The sequence below is a fragment of the Hypomesus nipponensis genome, chromosome 6 (assembly GCF_054491055.1).
Source record: "Hypomesus nipponensis isolate SF chromosome 6, ASM5449105v1, whole genome shotgun sequence".
Classification (NCBI taxonomy): Eukaryota; Metazoa; Chordata; class Actinopteri; order Osmeriformes; family Osmeridae; genus Hypomesus; species Hypomesus nipponensis.
In genome coordinates, this window is record NC_140366.1 from 1,956,063 (window position 1) to 1,974,758 (window position 18,696).

At 43.7% G+C, this 18,696-nt stretch overlaps 1 protein-coding gene across 1 annotated transcript in view; it reads left to right on the plus strand.

Annotated features, from left to right (window-relative positions):
• Positions 1–8,984: 8,984 nt before the first annotated feature.
• Positions 8,985–18,696, plus strand: part of LOC146286374 (calpain-3-like) — a 53,497-nt gene continuing 43,785 nt past the window's right edge. The window contains exons 1-2 of the mRNA XM_084699275.1: positions 8,985–9,455; positions 12,095–12,164. Of these exons, the coding sequence (XP_084555401.1) occupies positions 9,186–9,455; positions 12,095–12,164 (340 nt within the window). The 5' untranslated portion in view covers positions 8,985–9,185. The remainder of the gene's footprint in view (positions 9,456–12,094; positions 12,165–18,696) is intronic.

Here is an 18,696-nt window from a genome sequence, read left to right on the forward strand (position 1 = left end):
GGAGACGGGAGCTGAGCGCAGACCACTGGCCTCAACGCAGCATGAAAAAGGTACCTTGCACACGCCTGCACATCGCAAGGAAGAATTGCTTGCTACACACTCCATTTGCGATAACGATTTGCTTGCTTGCTGGAATGAATAAATGCTCGCTGAAAATGCTGAGGGACAGCTAGTATCCAGATGTATTTCAATTTTATCTGAAAAAGTTGAACCCCAACCCACTTACTTGTCTTATTCATCTGAAGCATACAAGAGTTTTCCTCAGTTTACCATGACGATAGCAGGACGCTCTATTACATATTTAGTAGATTCAGGTGCTACAAATTCAGTCATTAAAAGTACAGAGTTCCCCAGTTTGCCCAAGCTTAGTGGTCGTTTTGTTTATTCAATGGGCGTCTCAGGTCAGGTTGTTCTTACTGTACCCTTACCCTGCAACATTCCAAACGGAGACCCTTTGCAGCATTCTTTTTGTTATCAAATCTATGTCCTGTTAATCTGATGGGTAGGGATTTGATGTGTCGTTTGGGTATTTGTTTGTTGTCTACACCAGAGGGCATCAAGGTTACTGACTTATCAGAGGTTTTTTGTACTATGGCACTCTCAAGTCAGACAGATCTGCTGTATGCCTATCAGTGGAAAATAACATACCCTCCAAAGGGGAGAGACAATTAGAGATAGCCAGGTCACTTGTCTCCTCTGTTCATGTTGATTTTATGATGCCGGATGATTTGCATTGTACTTCTCATATTAGTATTGGAGCAGATACTGTTTATGAAACTGGCTGGTTTCAGGCTGTAAAATCAGAGAGTTTGCAGATTCTTAATTTGTATTTTATGGATTTTTGTTGTGTTGCTGAAGTGTTGTTAAAACAAGATCAACGGAGTTTCTCTGATGTTTGTGATTCTACTTCTCTCTTTGGTCAAGAGTTCTGACATGTGTTGGCAAGATTTGGGTCCGTTTCTGGTTGAATGCTTGAAGGTCTCTGACTGGGTCAGTACAACAGACCCCAACGTTTCTTATTCACTTACTAAGAATTTTTTCAAGAAGTTTTTCCTTGCTGATGTGCCTGTGGTCCGTCACGTACAAATAGTAAAGGATTCTGTTCACTTGGCTGTTCTGACAATGACACAGTCTGATTTATCACCTTACCCAGCACTTGACTCAGTTCCTAAAACTTTGTGGGCCACTGGCAAGTATCAAAAAGATTTGTGACGTGGGCCTTCCTGTTGAGTGGCGCTTTGTTCAGGACTTGCAAGCTGTCAATAGTGCTGTGCAGCCACCTGCTCCACACGTGCCTAATCCTTACACCATTCTATGACAAGTCCCACCCACAGCAAGATTATTTTCTGTTGTTGACTTGGCCAATGCCCTTTTCAGTGTTCCTGTTCATAAGGACAGCCTGTATTCGTTTGCATTCAACTTTGACAGCAAAGCTTACACTTTCACCAGGTTATGTCAGGGCTACTGTGAAAGTCCTACAATCTACAACAAGGCCATAAAGACCAGCCTTGAGACACTTGAACTTTCTCCAGGAACAGTTTTGCTGACCTACGTCGATGACCTCATGACCTCTTCGCCAACTGCTGACCAGTGCAGAAAAGACACCATCACCTTGCTTAAACATTTTGCCTCAGAAGGACACAAAGCCAGTTTGTCAAAACTGCAGTTTGTTAATGAGTCTGTAACATTTTTGGGACATGTAACCACAGCTGGGGCCAAATCTCTCTCTCCCAAGAGAATAGCAGCAATTCAAAAGATCCCAAAGCCAATTACAAAAAAGCTAGTTATGTCATTTCTTGGAATTTGTTCTTACTGTCGACAGTTCATTCAAAATTATGCAATCCTAGAGGCCCCACTCAGTGCATTGATTCATGGCCAGAGCCTCTCCTCAAATGACAAGTTTACATGGACACCGGAAGCAGTGACAGTTTTTGTGAACTGAAACTAACCCTACAGTCTTCACCCACTCTAGGTCTTCCAGATCCAACTAGGCCTTTCATTCAAGCTGTGGATGAGAAAAATGGGTGCATGACTTCTGTTCTCCTGCAGGAGAAGGGGGGCGGGCAACGTCCGGTTGCTTACTTCTCTGCTAAACTTGACCCAGTTGCAGCTGGACTTCCGGTTTGTCTGAGAGCTGTGGCTGCTGCAGAGAAAGCAGTCATGGCATCAAGAGACATAGTCAGGTATTCACCTCTAACCCTTCTTGTCCCACATTTCATTAATAATGCTCGAACAGAAAACGTTACAATGCCTCATTGTTGAATATGCTTAACATCACCATCAAACGTTGTAATGTTCTTAACCCTGCTACCCTTTTACCCACAATTGTGGATGGTGAACCCCATGAGTGTGTGCTTACCCTCCAGGAGGCCTGCACTCCCAGACCTGATCTCCAGGAATCATTAGTCAACCCCGACTTCATTTTGTTTGTGGATTGGTCCGCCTCTCGCGACCCCTCTACGAGTGTTAACAAAGTTGGATATGCTGTTTGATCTGCACATGACACTCTTGTTTCAGGCTTTCATCCCAGCCACCTCTCAGCCCAGGCAGCTGAGTTGATTGCCCTAACTGAGGCCTGTCGTCTGGCTGCAGGTAAATCTGTTACTATCTATACCGATTCCCGGTATGCCTTTGGTGTCGTTCACGATTTTGGTGCCCTATGGAAACACAGAAAGTTCCTCACCTCCTCGGGTAAACCCATCTCTCACCACACTAAAGTCGCTGCCCTGTTGGATGCAATCCTCCTTCCATCTAAAATTGCTGTGTGTAAATGTCAAGCCCACACCCATTCATGTGACCGTGTCTTTAGGGAACGACAGAGCTGACAGAGCTGCAAAGGCGGCTGCTCAGGCTTCAACCACTTCCTTCCTCTTTTCTGAACAAGCCTCGAACTCTGAGGTTCCCTCTTCTCTCGCAGCTCTTCAGTCATTCGCAACCCCCCAGGAGAAAGCCCTGTGGAAGTCATCTGCCTGCACCCTAACAGAAGGAGTGTGGTGCAGTGTGGAGTGTGGAAAATCCTGCCTTCCCAAACATTTCTTTCCCCATTTTGCAAAATTGACACATAGGCGGGACCATGTGTCAAAAGGGGAATGATAAGTATGCTAACACAACAGTGGTTCACAAAGGGATTTACAGCATATGCACAGAGATTTTGTCAGTCATGTATGATATGTGCAAACCACAATGTAGGACGAGGCATACCCACTACACAGGCCGCACATCCACCCCCATCACAGCCATTTGACCTCATGATGGATTTTATTGAGTTAACACCATCTGAGGGAAAAGTGTACTGTTTGGTTATTGTAGACTTATGGTCAAAATGGATTGAAGCTTTCCATGCAAAACATGCCACCAGCCATGTTGTTACAAAAGCACTACTAACTGAGATTGTTCCTAGATGGGGTATACCAGCAAAAGTCAGTAGCGACAATGGTGCACATTTTGTCAGCTCTGCTCTCGATCAGGTCGGAGAATATCTAGGTATTGACATGAGGCGTCATTGTGCATACCATCCAGCCAGTGGGGGAGCAGTCGAGCGGGAGAACGGAACCTTAAAGATGAAACTGGCCAAATGCTGCGAGGACACTGGTCTCTCATGGACCAAAGCACTGCCCATTGCACTGACCTACATGAGAATGCAAAAGAGAACCAGAGAACTAACCTCCTACACTGGGGGTGAATGCAGAGAGAAGGCCTTTACCTTCCACCTCTCTCTGTGAGGATGCAATGTTACAGTATTGTAAAAACTTGAAGGTTGGGCTCTCTCAGATTTCTACACAGGTAAAAGACGCATTGCCCCAGCCAGCTGAAGGTACTCTACACAACCTTAAGCCAGGTGACTGGATTGTGGTGAAAGATCTGCACAGGAAGAACTGGAGATCGAAGAGGTGGTTAGGACCGTTCCAGATCCTGCTAACTACACACACTGCAGTAAAGATGGCTGAAAGGGCGACCTGGATCCACGCCAATCACTGCAGAAAGGTTCCTGAACCTCCCGAGTAACCACACACCTGCCACACACTTACACGGCAGGGCTGCGCTGACTCATCACAGTTCTAGAGTGTACAAAGAACGCTGCTCTGAACTGCACCGGCGAAATACATAATACACGTACGTTCCAGAGAATACACCTACATGTGTTGTCACCAAGCAACCTCCGAGGGACAACGTGGGACCGCCGACCACCATGAGAACATCCTGCAACCGTTCCCAATTAGGTACCATGATGGGGCTGGCCTTGATCCTCACTCTGATCCTGTCTCCACTCTTGTGGTATCTCACTCATCGTACAGTATATCAGATGGTGAGACTCCCAAGGGAACAGACTGATCAGCGCGTGGCGATTATGGCCCGACCAACATAACAGAAGGAGATTGTCCTGTGACACTCACGTCTAACCAGAATTGAAACTGTTACATATCGAAGAATAGTGAAAGATTCTCGCAACATTGTTTATGTTCTTAGATACCCACCCACCTTGACTAAAACCTTCCAGAACAACAGACGTACTGTACGTGGGGGGGGAAGGATGGGGATAGCTATGAGATTCATATTGTATTTTCCCCGGTTAGGATGGCTGACTCTGGCTAATGATTGTTAAGGCCATTGACAGATCGGTTAACACCCAGTTACTTAATCTTGTGGCTACAGACCGTAACCCCACTCTCGCTCCTCTGCCGACTGACCTTTGGAGGCCCTGGGCAAGTCCATCTGATTTTGATTTTGATTCCAACTCTGACGATGCCTCGGTTATAGTCTAATTTGTTTTTTATCATGATTGTGTCACATTCTGATTTGTTGGAACGTTTGCCTATTGGTGCTTGGACATTTTACCCTTCTGAATTACGATATTGGCATTTTGGCCTGTATGATAACGTTGATATTACATTACTGTATCCTCTGATAACACTTACATTTCTTTGTCTCCTGATAGCTCAGATTTTCCCTTGTTTCCTACAATTTGTGTAGTACATCATCAGGCTAGAGTACGTGCTCTCATCAGTTTATCACAACCAACTTTTATTTGGAATATGATTATAATAGGTGACTGTCCTTTTATTTCCATATATGTTGGACACCTTTGTGTCTTCTCTGCCCTTCTGGGTAGATGGTAAAAAACGTTCTGTGTATTTTTCTGCTTGCTCAAAAAAACTCAGAGACGTCTATGTCTCGCAAAAACAGCTTTTGCATATTCTACTGGTTAATGATGATGTGTTTTCAACTGTAACAAGGGTAACACATTTGATGTATTCCATGTAGTTGTATTTTCTTTGATTTATAAAATTTTTATGTTGATCAAGAGTTTGATCAAAAGGTGGGTATTTGATATAGAAAAACACTATTCTTTAAAGGGGCAATTGACTGCAAAACCGATTTTACCTTGTCATAATTGAATAACGACAGTTTGGTGGGTAAAATGAACATACCGTGAATATCAAAGTCCATTGACAGCTCTTTCCTATTCAAATCTCAAAAAGAAAAAATTAGGCTGTAAAACGCTAGCTTTTCAACAAAGCTACCGGTCCTACGTAGGACCGGTGATCGCACTCTTATTGGCTCTGGTTTGTAGTGTATCTTTGTCACGCCCCAGAATTTACATCCTGACCAGCCCGAGGTAGCGTCTATCTCCGATACTAGTTTAGCTGCGTGCTGCTCTGTGTAAGCTACTTATAAGGAATTACAAAGAAGAACGTTTTGAATTACAACAAGGATATTGAAAATGGACCATGGTCGTAAATGCTGTGTTCCAGGCTGTAGCCTACAGGGAAGGCTAACACTCACAGTCTTCCCAAGGAGCCAAACATTCAACAGGCATGGCTGCTGTTGTCTTATGAGAAGATCCCGGCGAAGTTCGACACTCAATTATTCATATGCTCTGAAGATTTCACCCAAGACAGTTTTGACAACCTTGGACAATAGCAAGCAGGATTTGCTAAGAAGCTGAACCTGGAAAGAGGTGCTGTTCCGACCGTATGCTCATTGCAACCGCCTATAAGGACAGTAAGATGTTGTGCTAACAGTTATTAGCAATGCTAACGTTTCCTGTATAATATAGCATACCAGGTAGAATGCTAAATAAGTTTCTACACACATCAAATGACTCTAGCTAGACTAGCTGTAGTCGGCATTAGAAGGGAAGCTTCCGAAAAATAGTCAGAAAACGAACAGCAGTCTGGCTTATTGCTAACGCCTGTCTACATAATCTATTTGAAAGAACTGGAGAAAGGCAGGTGCTTGATACAGGATACGGTAGCATTGCTAGTAACTGTTACTAGTAACACCTAGACTGTTGGCATGTAAACAAGTTTAGCTTGCTAACGCAAGAGCATAGGTAGAATGTGTGATAATTTAGCCTAGTTTATTGGCAATGGGGCTAACGTTGATTCATGTTCCTGACTGTGTTTCATTCAAATAAATAACCTGTGTAATGTAAATCTACAATTCAAGATGCATGTTTGTCCAGATCTTGGTCATGTTATTTTTCAGCAAGTTATTTAGAGCTAGCTAGCTAACTGAAGCCGAGTAGAATCAGGATATGGTTTGGTTGCTAAGCTGTAGCCTAACGTTCTACCCACCCAAGTCAATCCAGTTTGCTTCAACAACAGAAGTGGAAACAAGTAATGTTATCATTTCAAATGAGATATTGTCAATCTGTTGAAAACAGTGTTGTGTAGACACAATAGATTTATTTGCACGTTTTTATTTCAAGTCTCCAACTTCGGTGTTTCAGCGAGTGCTGCTGTTGGCCGTGTTGCGTTTTTGCTCCCCAGCTTCACTCAAAACCAACCAATCAGCGCGCAGCTCATCTAAATATTAATGAGCATTCCATAAAAGCAGAAAAGCTAGTGTTTTTTCCCGGGAACATTTCAGAGGATCTGTCAGTGGGCATAGAACAGCACCCGGGCCATTTTCAACCCAACCAATGTTGCATACCCTATTTGGAGACCTTAAGGAACAGTGTGAAATACCCCCCAAAAAAGGTTTTAACTTCTGTAAAAATGGCATAACCTTTTAGCCTAAGACAGTATTTCTTCCGTTTGCTGACAAACGTCTAACAATTTGACTGTTTGACCCTGGTTGTTTTGCCCATACTCCAGGGGTTTTTGCTGATAAGTTCTGCTTCTGTTGTCTCAAGCTCTGTTTTTCAATATTGAGCATCTGTATCCAGTTCTGCAACCTATTTCCCTTTTTAACTTTCTGTTATTGAAGAGTTCCTCTTTTGATGGACATGAACTATTGAACTAATGATGTAACTGTCTGGAATTACTGTATAAGAGAGTGTTCAGATCATGACACTTTTAGAGAGCCCTTCTACTCCAGACATCATTTATGATACTGTTTTGGAATTACTCTTCCTTGATTTCAAGAATAAACAGATACAGACAAATTCTTCTGACTTCAGACATTCAATCATAGAAAATTCCACCACAAGCCAGTGGAGGGAGATGAGGAGCGGGGTAATGTGGGAGCGTCTGGGTATATTGTAGACCAGACGGGCCGCTGCGGTCTGAATCCTCTGAAGAGGGTGGATTGCGCATGCTGGGAGACCGGCGAGCAGCGAGTTGCAGTAGTCCAACTTAGAGAGGACAAGTGCTTGGACAAGCAGCTGGGCGGAGTGCTCAGACAGGTATCTCCTGATCTTTTGGATGTTGTAGAGGGTGAATATACACGACCGGGAGACCGCAGCAATGTGGGCCGTGAGGGAGAGCTCATCATCCATGGTAACCCCAAGGTTCCTGGCAGAGGATGAAGGGGTCACTGTCGCAGATCCCAGGGTGATTGAGAGATCGTGGGAGATAGAGGGTTTAGCCGGGATGATGAGAAGTTCTGTTTTGGCGAGGTTCAGCCGGAGGTGGTGCTCGGTCATCCAGATGGAGATGTCTGTGAGGCAGGCCTCAATCCTGGCTGAGATCCCCGGGTCGGTCGGGGGGAACGACAGGTACAGCTGCGTGTCATCAGCGTAGCAGTGGTAGGAGAAGCCATGGGAGGTGATGATTGGTCCAAGTGAGGTGGTGTACAGAGAGAAGAGGAGGAGTCCAAGGACTGAGCCCTGTGGGACACCAGTGGAGAGCTGGCGAGGGCCTGACAGCTTGCCTCCCCAGGAGACCTTGTAGGATCTTCCTGACAGGTAGGATGAGATCCACTGGAGTGCAGTGCCAGTGATGCCCATCTCAGAGAGTCTGGAGAGCAGGATCTGGTGGTTAACCGTATCAAACGCTGAAGAAAGGTCCAGCAGGATGATGATGGATGACTTCAAAGCCGCTCTGGCAGACTGGAGGGCAGTGGTGACTGAAAGCAGGGCATTCTCTGTAGAGGGGCCAGTCTTGAAGCCCAATTGGTTGGAGTCAAGCAGGTTGTTCCCTTCTTTTTTAAAGAAGGGTTACAGTGATAATAGTCGTTCTGGAGGACGGCAGGGTTAAGGGAAGGTTTTTGAGTAGAGAGTTTTTCAGTTCTTTGTTTTGATGCAACTTTTCAACTTTGTGAGGTTGCTATATAGCCTTTCACCATTCCCTCTTGCAGGGAAAATAAGAGAACCGTTTCATTCTACACTTCACTTAGTTTTTTGAAGTGTAAATGAGCAGCAACAAATGTGTGCTTTTAAATCTATGCAATATTCATGAATAATAAGTATGCATTTTAAAATGAGTGTAAAATTGAAGTAAAAAATCTAACCCATCTGCAACCGATGCAAGCACACCCCACAATTTCCCCCCAATTTGTACCCTCTCTAGTTTACAATTATATTAGTGAAGCAAATAAACAAAGAGCCAACCCCCCAAAAATTGTTAACTTATTACTAATAACAGCACGATCAGACCAATCTGATAATGCATCAACATTAACAATACATTTCCAACAGTAAATTGAACAGTATACACTTGAAGGTATGGGAGAGGAACACCTCCCCCTTCAAAAGACCTATTTTTAGGTCTGGTATATCAGAGGAGTGAAGGCGAAAGTGTGTGTGTGTGTGTAAGGGGTTCGGTTTCAGTGTGTTCCCAGCATGTACAGGAACTGAGAGTAAGAAGGAAGACCAAGGAAGGCAATACAAATTCAAAGCTGTTTGGCAAGCCCAGTCTCTGCAGTTTTTGCTTTGCTCTTTAATTCATTATACTTTGAACTAACTCTTAAGGTAGAACTGGGAAAGCCGAGGGCTCACCCAAATAAAAGTGCTGGCTCCAATGGAAAAGTCTACAATGTCAATGGCACTGGAAACCCAGGCAACACCTGAGACTAAGCAAGACTATCTTACCACATCCACCAACTACTCTGCCATTCTGAGCAGAAATGAAGCTGTTAAAGATGCCAAGAGGCTGAAGAACTTCTTGGAATTACGTGACAAATATGTGAGAAAGAAGGTGCTGTTTGAGGACCCTTTGTTCCCAACAAATGACTCTTCTCTTTCCCCTACTTGCAAATTCCCACTCAAAATTGAGTGGAAGCGCCCATCGGTGAGTACCTGAATTGTACTTTGCAAATGGCAAATAAACGTAAAACTTGAGTAAGAATGCCTCTAATTCTATCATGGCATCTGTACATCGATTTAGAGAAGAAAACTGTTCAGTTGTTCTTTACCGAGATTAATTAAGGTGTGGCATATAGCATCAAACATCTACCCTAACCGTTACTATCTATACAGCTATCCATACAGCAATGAAGGGAACTGCCAGGAGCCTATTTAGCAGTAAATAAATGCAACATATTCTTAAAGAATACATTCACTAGTATTGAGGGGGATTTACCTGCCAGACCAAAAGACAGCATATTAGAAATTATAGAAAATACTTTTATTTACCCATCAATTGCCCCATAAGACACTGGGAGTGTTTATGCTGAATGTCTATCAGGACATAGTTGTGGATTATCACATTCTAGACTTGCAGGCAGCTGACTTTCCTCAACAAGCAGGATTTTAAATCCTTTGGGCAATAGCCAGGAAGCTGACAGTAGGAGATCTGGGATAACCAGTCACACAATGATCAGTGTTGTCAGATAGTGTCCTTAACCAGGCTTTTCCTTTGGTATGCCAGTGTGGTTTCTCCAGTTGGCCACATTAGTATGACTTTAGTCAACACATACAGTATAGTGTTTATCTGTGATGAAAACAACATGGAAGATTTTGGACAGCCAGGTTGGCAACAATGTCAAAAGGTTCCAACCAAAGAGTTTTAGTCAGAGCTAAATCCAGCCAACGATTTTGCCAGTTTGCTTTCCTGTCCCTAAGTGACTTCTCAACTTCACCTTCTCAGTCACAGCTGACATGAGTGCTGCTGACTTAACAAAATATCATGTCACTGATCCTATCCAATAAGAAATGCATTGCTTATGCAAACATTTAGTAGACTGTCATGGCTTTGGCTTCGCACATACAAAGAGTTGATGCTAAACTTCACATAGTATTCACAAGATTGTAAATCAATTAGCCGTAAGGTTGATCAGTCAGCTATTGGTCATATGTATGATTTGGGACATTTCAAAAACAGAGTTTTGGCAGAGTTTCATGGTGTGAATAAATGATCTGTTGCAAGAGGATCTTGATCAAGTGCTGACTCAGAAGTAAAAACCTAATTGAAACCTAAGCATATTACTGAATGCGGTTAAGACTGACATATTTCTAATTTACACATTTCTAATTGATTTGTTGCCCAGTCATCTGTCACTCCCAAGTCCCCACTCTGGTACAGTAGCACCCCGGCTGTCATTGGTCAAAAGTCAGTGGCCTGTGGGCTGAATAAATTTAGCCCAAGCAGCAAATCAAGGGGGCATGCCTCAAAACACACATGATATACATTATGAAGATGAATGGTAGCTGATGCATTTGGGCTGGAAAAAGTAAGCATATATTTTTTGTTTTTTGGTGACAATTTGGTGTTGCTGCTCTCGGTGCCACCAACATTTTAAGCAATCTGTTGTAATGTTTTTTAACAATAATTTTCTCATTTTTATTGTAAAAGATAAGGAGGGCTTAGCCCTGTTAGCCCATTTATACCAGCTGCCCCTGCCTATATGCTACCATGAACAGAATCCAATCTAATGACCATAATTAAGCCGATTAGACATATCTAATTCAAACCTTATTTTGTTCATCAGGTTCAAATGTAAACTCACTTTTGAAGAGTTTAGCGTATCTGGCAACAATGGCAAAAACTGTGAGAAGGGTCTTCTCTATATTAATGTCATGTTTATGGGTCTTGAATACTCCATGGATTCTGACTAGCAACAGGTGCTTGCAAAAAAGAGATCCCCTGCCGTTGCCTTGGTTGCACATACTACATACTCTTCTGTGCAGAGAGGGCAGCTGGCCCGAGGTCGACACAGCAGTAACAGTCAAGTTCCCTTCTCCTTTTTCAACTGCAATGCTATAGTTTGCCCATCAAGGACGACAAATAATGCAGTCCACTTCAGGGTGAATACATTATATGCCAGGCTACACATAATATGATGTGCCAGCCCTCCTCATATTCTTTATAGAGCTAACACTGTTGGCATGGGGATCTCAATATGTCAAGGAGCTCTTTTAATAGTGTGAGATGATGACTTTGTCGACAGTGTTTGTGGCTTCATCATAACATATTCTATGAAGTTGGTGTGGTAAGGCCTTGTGTTGAATGCCTCCCGAGCTCCCAAACATAACTACACATTAAGGCTGTAGCTATCTCTAAATGGATAAATACTGAATATCAATTTCTATGCTATTTTACCCAGCTATATTTGTTCACATGTATGGGTTGCAGATATAGATTACCATACATCCAATGTATATATTGTAGGAAAATGATCTACGCCCCAAAATAAACTTCAATCATTATGCTAATGTACCGTAATGCAGTAAAGCGTATGATTTTGTAACTATTATACTTTTATGTGCCAAGGCATCACCTGTGTGTAAGAAAGTCGACCATTTCCACCAATAACAGAGAATAATGAGGCTCTGGGATTTAATGGGGGCCAAGCAGCGAAGCTGCCAAGCCACCTATTGTGTGTCTACTTTTTCTTATTATTAGTGGCCAAGCAGCAAAGCATACTTGTAATGCTGCCTGGATTTAAAACACCTTTGTTGTTGTTCTGGTTTTAATGAATGTGTTTTCAGGAAATTTGTGACAACCCCCAGTTCATCATTGATGGAGCCAATAGGATAGACATCTGTCAAGGAGACCTTGGTAAGTATTTTTCTTTACTGTGATTAAAAGCTGAAGCTTCATGCAGGCACTGACTATACATGCATACATAAAGGTCAGCTTATAGAACAGCTACCATTAAACTGTGAGAACTCTGCTTTGAGGTACTATGTTCTGTAACAATCCTTGAATAAAAACAGAAAAGGGAATCATGTAGAATAGGAAACAAGACAGTTTGTAATTGTAGGAGGTTTAATTATTGTCCAAACAACCAAAACTATTCCCCATTTGACACCATGGGTTAAATCAGAGCAAGAATGGTCAAAGTGAGTAAATGAAATAGATATTACAACATTTCAAATAAATGAAATAAATTACAAGGCAAACATGTTACAAAGTTAAGGTTTAGAATCTTACCTACTCCACCTTGATTACAGCTCTGGAGAAAAAATTGAGACCACTGCACACTGAGACAATTCTCAACTTACAGAATTCTCATCAGAAAGGCACTTGACGTCACCCAGCGCTTTTCTGAAAAGGCGTAGGCCGTGTTCACACTTGACTTTTCTTTTTTTTTTTTTCAAGCGCTGCCTTCAGTGCCTTTTGAGTGCCTTTTAAGCACTTTCAACGCAAGAATTCAGTAACCTGAATGGGAATCATACATTCTAGCGATACATTATTATCCGTTATTTTCCATTGGATACTTATTGATAGCTAGCTACTATGGCAAATAAAATGCAATTACTTGCTTTAGCTTTGTCGTTTGAGGAGCCATAGCCTGGTAACTAAGGTAGAAGGTTACTAGGGAAGGTACAAGCATACCCACTCTCCTCGTCCTGATTGGTCAGCTGTCAGAAAGGCGCTTGACGTCACCCAGCCCTTTATTGAAAAGTTGAGAAAATTGAACTCAAAAAGGCGTCGGGCGCTGTGCTTTTTTAGAAGTTTTTGAAAGGTGGTCGCTTTTTAAAAAGGCGTCCGCCTTTTTCCCATATAGCACGTCAAGGGCCTTTTTCGAATGAGAATTTTGTAACCTGAACGGGAATCATATAGTCTAGCCATACATTATTATCCGTTGGTTACTTATTGACAGCTAGCTACTATGGCCAATAAAATACCATAACATGCTTTATCTTTGGCGTTTGAGGAGCCATAGCCATAGACATAGCTTGGTAACTAAGGTAGGTTACTAGGGAACGTACACTCGTACCTACTCTCCACGTCCTGATTGGTCAGCTTTCAAAAAAGCGCTTGACGTCACGCAGCTTTTTTCTGAAAAGTTGAGAAAATTGAACTCAAAAAGGCGTCGGGTTCAGCGCTTTTTTAGAAGTTTTTTAAAGGCGGACGCCTTTTTCGTTTTCCCATAGGGTTGCATGTAAAAAGGCACTGAAGGCAGCGCTTAAAAAAAAAAAAAAAAAAATTATGAACGCTGCCTAATAGCTCGTTTTTCTTTTCGTTGGCTCTATAGGATGAGCCACCGACATGCACTGTTTTACCGTTTTGCTCAACAGGGATCGAATCCAGGTCGTTGCAAGCTTTCTATAAATATATTTTTGTTACGTCTGGACCAGCAGCTCCCCGTTGACGCTCGGATTTGCCAGAGTACTAGGGCGGCGCTGTCTGTGCGTTGCGCACCATTGCGCACACCTGTGTTTCTTTTTGCTCACCGGTTTTTGATTAACATTAGTAAGGATATAACCTGGGTTTTTGTTCTACTTGGTTGTCGGTTATTATGCGTTTCACTGTCCTGCCGCGTCTAGCGTCAGAGATCATCATTTGTGATCCAGATTATGTGCCTCCAGTGTGAATTAATGGAAGGTTATTAAGCGGACCATCAAATCTGCACTTGCCTCATTCCTGCAACTACCTTAACAATTTTCTTAAATGTGTTTCTTTATACGTCGTTGGGATGTAGTGCTCACTTATACAGTCATGATCGCCGCAATGGATATGAAATGTAGCTTGAAGACATCCAGTAATATGTTTGTGAATGTGTGACGAATCTGGTGACCGAGACAGACAACCGCCGCAGATGTGAAGGGAACACAGCACGCACAAGCGTAGGGGAACCAGTTGGCTTGAAAACCATTTGGCTTGTAACACCGGTTAAATAAAAGATCCGCTCCGTGAACGTTCTATTTCCGCACGGCAGAATTTCCGCACTTGGTGTAGCCGTAGCGCTAAATGGAACAAATAGCGACATGGAAGACTGGACAGGGTTTTCCATAGTAACAGGGAGTCATTTATCTACATAATACATTTATTTGTCTGTTACATTAAGGCAACGTTTGAATAGTTTTTTTCCTTTAATCTAGGCTACCTCCATTCTTTAATATAAGGCTACATCCATCTGTCCACACTCTGCGTGTGTGGTCTGACAAGGATGCCCCGTCTTTGCTAACCTCTCCCTCCTTGCACTCTGTGATTTCTTTTTTCATTTAATTTAGTTTAATATGGCTTTTCAATTAACCACATTGTTCACCTGTCTACCATATGAGTTACAGAGGGGATCCACATTATATCAGGCCGTTTTTTTCACCTGATATAATGTGTACCCCTCCCCTAACATGCAAAGGGTCTGTCCTGCCATCGTGCTATTATATATATATATGTGCATAAAGTTAAAAGATTAAAAACTAATGAAACAAGTTCTGAAAGAGACAGTTTCCTTTGATTCAATTTTATATGATGGAATATGCAGAAAGAATAGAATTAAGCTGAAAGGTCTATTGCTTTATAGTGTATTCAGGTTGTGCATCATGTTTTTGAAAAGTAACTTAAGTAAAGTAACTAAGTAAAGTAACTAATTACTCTTGAAAATAAGTAGTCAGTAAAGTAACTGTTACTTTCTTGTAGAAGTAATCAGTAACTAATTACTTTTTCCAAGTAACTTGACCAACACTTGGTGTGATACCCATCAAGTAGAGACTACGTCCAGCAACTCCAGATTTTAGAATATGAGAGGTGGGGCAGGATGACACCCAATGAATAAAACATTTTACTTTAACTTATCCTACACTATTTTACTATGGTATTGTTTGTGGAAACATTGGACCAATGTTTATATGTGTCAATCACTGTAGACTTGTGAAATGCCGAGATTGTGTGCATATTTATGTTTCTGTACTGTATTTTATTCTATATGGACCTATGTGTCTGAAATTAAGTTAGATTGACTTAACTAGTGCAGTAAAGTGCGTGATGCAACTGGTGGTTAAGTAGTTGGTTGATTTGGTGACACATAGAGATTCCTGGAATTATAGACAGAATTATATTCCCATCGTGGCTCTCGCTCATGCAGTATTATTTGGTCCTTTGGAGCTTTGTATTATTTTGTACAGTTTATTGCCTACATCACTGCCAACTATGTTCAACCTGAGACCAAACTAGTGCACAGTGCCCATGATGCAGTCGGTGATTAAGATGCCTGTGAAACACACAAACACAAATGACTTGAACTAGAGATAGTGCACAGTGCTCTTGATCAAATTGGTGGCACACACACACACAGAGATTCTTGGAATTACTGTATAGATAGGGCACAGTGCCCGTGATAATGTCAGTGACACACCGATTTATGGAATTATATAGTGCATGCCCGTGATGCAGCTGCTGATGACAGTTCTCCTCAGTGGCTTTGGTACCTATATTTCTCAGATCACAATTGAAATTCTCTGTCATCTCTGAAGTACTTCTTTAACCTCTGCATTACTCCTTCTCATTATCCCGGGGGGATGCTGGAACCGAGACGAGCCTGGAGCAAGCAGGAACCGAGACGAGCCTGGAGCAAGCAGGGGTATGAACCGGGTCTAGAAAAAGGCAGGAAAAAACTGGTTATATAACAGAATGCGATGAAATACTGACTAAGGTAATTCAGACAGCCGACTGACGTGGACGATAGTGACGACGTTGAACTGGCGAAGAGTGGATGGGAAACCGGGGTTGAAATACAGGTGGTGATTGGTAAATGATCCGCAGATGTTAACGCTCGTTAACACAGAGCGTGTGGACAAGAATGCAGGAGCCTGTAATTGAAATTAAAGGGACCGACAGACAAAGAAGACAGAACGAAAAGGGCAGGTCCAACCCAGGGACATGACAGTACCCCCCCCTAAAGGGCGCCTCCAGCCCGGGTGGGTGCGATGGAAGTCCCGGATGAGAGAGGGGTCGAATATACGAGAACGGGGCACCCAGCACCGCTCCTCTGGACCATAACCCTCCCAGTCCACAAGGTGCTGGAAACCGCGTCCACGGCGGCGCACGTCCAGCAGGCGGTTCACCGTGTACACTGGGTGACCGTCAATCAGCCTGGGAGGCGGTGGAGCTGGATCGGAAGGGCATAGCGGGCTGGATGACACAGGCTTCAAGAGGGAGGTGTGGAACACTGGGTGGACTCTCAGTGAGGCAGGCAGCTTCAGGCGGACAGCCACTGGGTTGATCACCGATACAACCTCGAAGGGACACACGTAGCGGGGAGTTAGTTTACGCGAGGCCACCTTGAGGGGCAGGTCCTTAGCCAGCAGCCAAACCCGTTGTCCGGGGGTGTAAGCCGGGGCGGGGACCCGTCGTCGGTCTGCTTGGCGTTTGGTGGTGGCTGAGGTGCGCAGCAGGGCGGAACGGGCTTTCCTCCACACACGCTGGCAGCGGCGGACATGGACCTGGACCGAGGGAACAGATATCTCCTCCTCTTGGTGTGGAAACAGAGGTGGCTGGTAGCCCAGGGAGCAGTGAAAGGGTGACAACCCGGAGGATGTGCTGATTAGGGAGTTGTGTGCATACTCCACCCAGGGCAGGTAAGAGCTCCAGGACGTGGGTTTGGAGGAGCACACACTGCGGAGAGCCGCCTCCGTCTCCTGGTTGACCCGTTCTGTCTGGCCATTGGTCTGGGGGTGGTACCCCGAGGACAGGCTGACTGTTGCCCCCATGGCTTTGCAGAAAGCCCTCCAAACTTGTGACATGAAATGTGGACCATGGTCCGATACGATGTCCATCGGGATCCCATGCAGGCGGAACACGTGGGCAACCAAGAGATCCGCTGTCTCGCGGGCTGACGGGAGCTTGGGCAAGGCAATGAAATGAGCTGCCTTGGAGAAACGGTCAATTATGGTGAGGACTGTGGTGATGTTGTCAGAGGTAGGGAGACCGGTGACGAAATCCATGGCGATGTGGGACCAAGGGCGAGGAACCGGTAGAGGGCGCAGGAGACCCGATGGTGGGTGTGTGGAGGTCTTGCTGCGTGCAGGTAGAGCAGGCAGACACAAAAGCGCGCGCGTCCTTCGCCATGGTAGGCCACCAGAAGTGTTGCTGTAAAAACGCTATGGTGCGTGTGATTCCGGGATGGCATGTGAGTCTGGTGGAGTGAGCCCATTGTAGCACCTCAGAACGGACTGAGTCGGGGACAAACCGGAGGCTCTGTGGACCGGGTCTGGGGTCGGGTTGCTGTTGTTGGGCACGAGTGATGAGGGACTCCACCTCCCAGGTAACGGCGGCCAAACAGACAGGTTGGGGGCAAGATGGTTTCTGGTGGTGAGTCGTCTTCATCGGGAGCATGTATCCGAGAAAGAGCGTTGGGCTTGGTGTTCCGGGAGCCTGGTCGGTAGGTCAGGTGGAAATTAAACCTACCGAAAAACAGCGCCCAACGTGCCTGACGGGAGTTAAGGCGTTTAGCTGTCTGGATGTATGACAAGTTTTTGTGGTCCGTCCAGACCACAAACGGCTGTTCTGAACCTTCCAGCCAGTGACGCCATTCCTCCAACGCCTGTTTGACTGCCAGTAGCTCCTTGTTACCAACATCATAGTTCCGTTCGTTTTTTTATGTTTGTATTTATTGTCAATGTTATGTTTGATATACGTTAATGCCTCTTTTTTAGGTTGTATAGCCTTTTTCCCTCTGGCAGAGGGACTGCCAATGGAAATTAGCCTTTTGGTTATAATTGGGTGCATTCACATTTTAATGTTTATGAATGTACACTGTCCCTCTTGATCAAATAAACTAGAAATAAAAATAATAATAATAACAGATGCTAACATCCTTTTTGAAAAAATCAGGCCTGTCATTCCTTTTTTCCCACAAAACCTTCAGTTTGGTTTGAAATTATCTGAAGTTCAAGTACCGTATTTCTTTGAATAAACGCTGCTGCGTTTATTACTAGTGATGTGTCGTTTGTGAACGATTCATTCATTTTGAACGAATCATTAGTATGAATCTGGAGTAATGAGTAATCTCGGAGAGCTTTGTTCATTTTCTCGTGACTGAGAAAAAAAAGAAGGTAAAATAACAACAGCTATAATTATCACTTGTGAACGAATATCACGTCTTACTAGTCACGAGAAAGTCTCATTTTAGTCACAGTTATCCATGACTATTTTCGTCTAGTTTTTGTTGACGAAAACTGATTACATTTAGTCTAGTTTAAGTCAATTAAGATTGTATTTTTGAGTCTTTTTAATAGTGGTGGGGCGTTATTGGCGTTAACGTGATGCGTTAACGTGAGACTCTTATCGGGCGATAAAAAAATATCACCGTTAATCTATTCTCAAAGTTGGGTTGGGAGCTGGGTCTACTACCCAAACTATG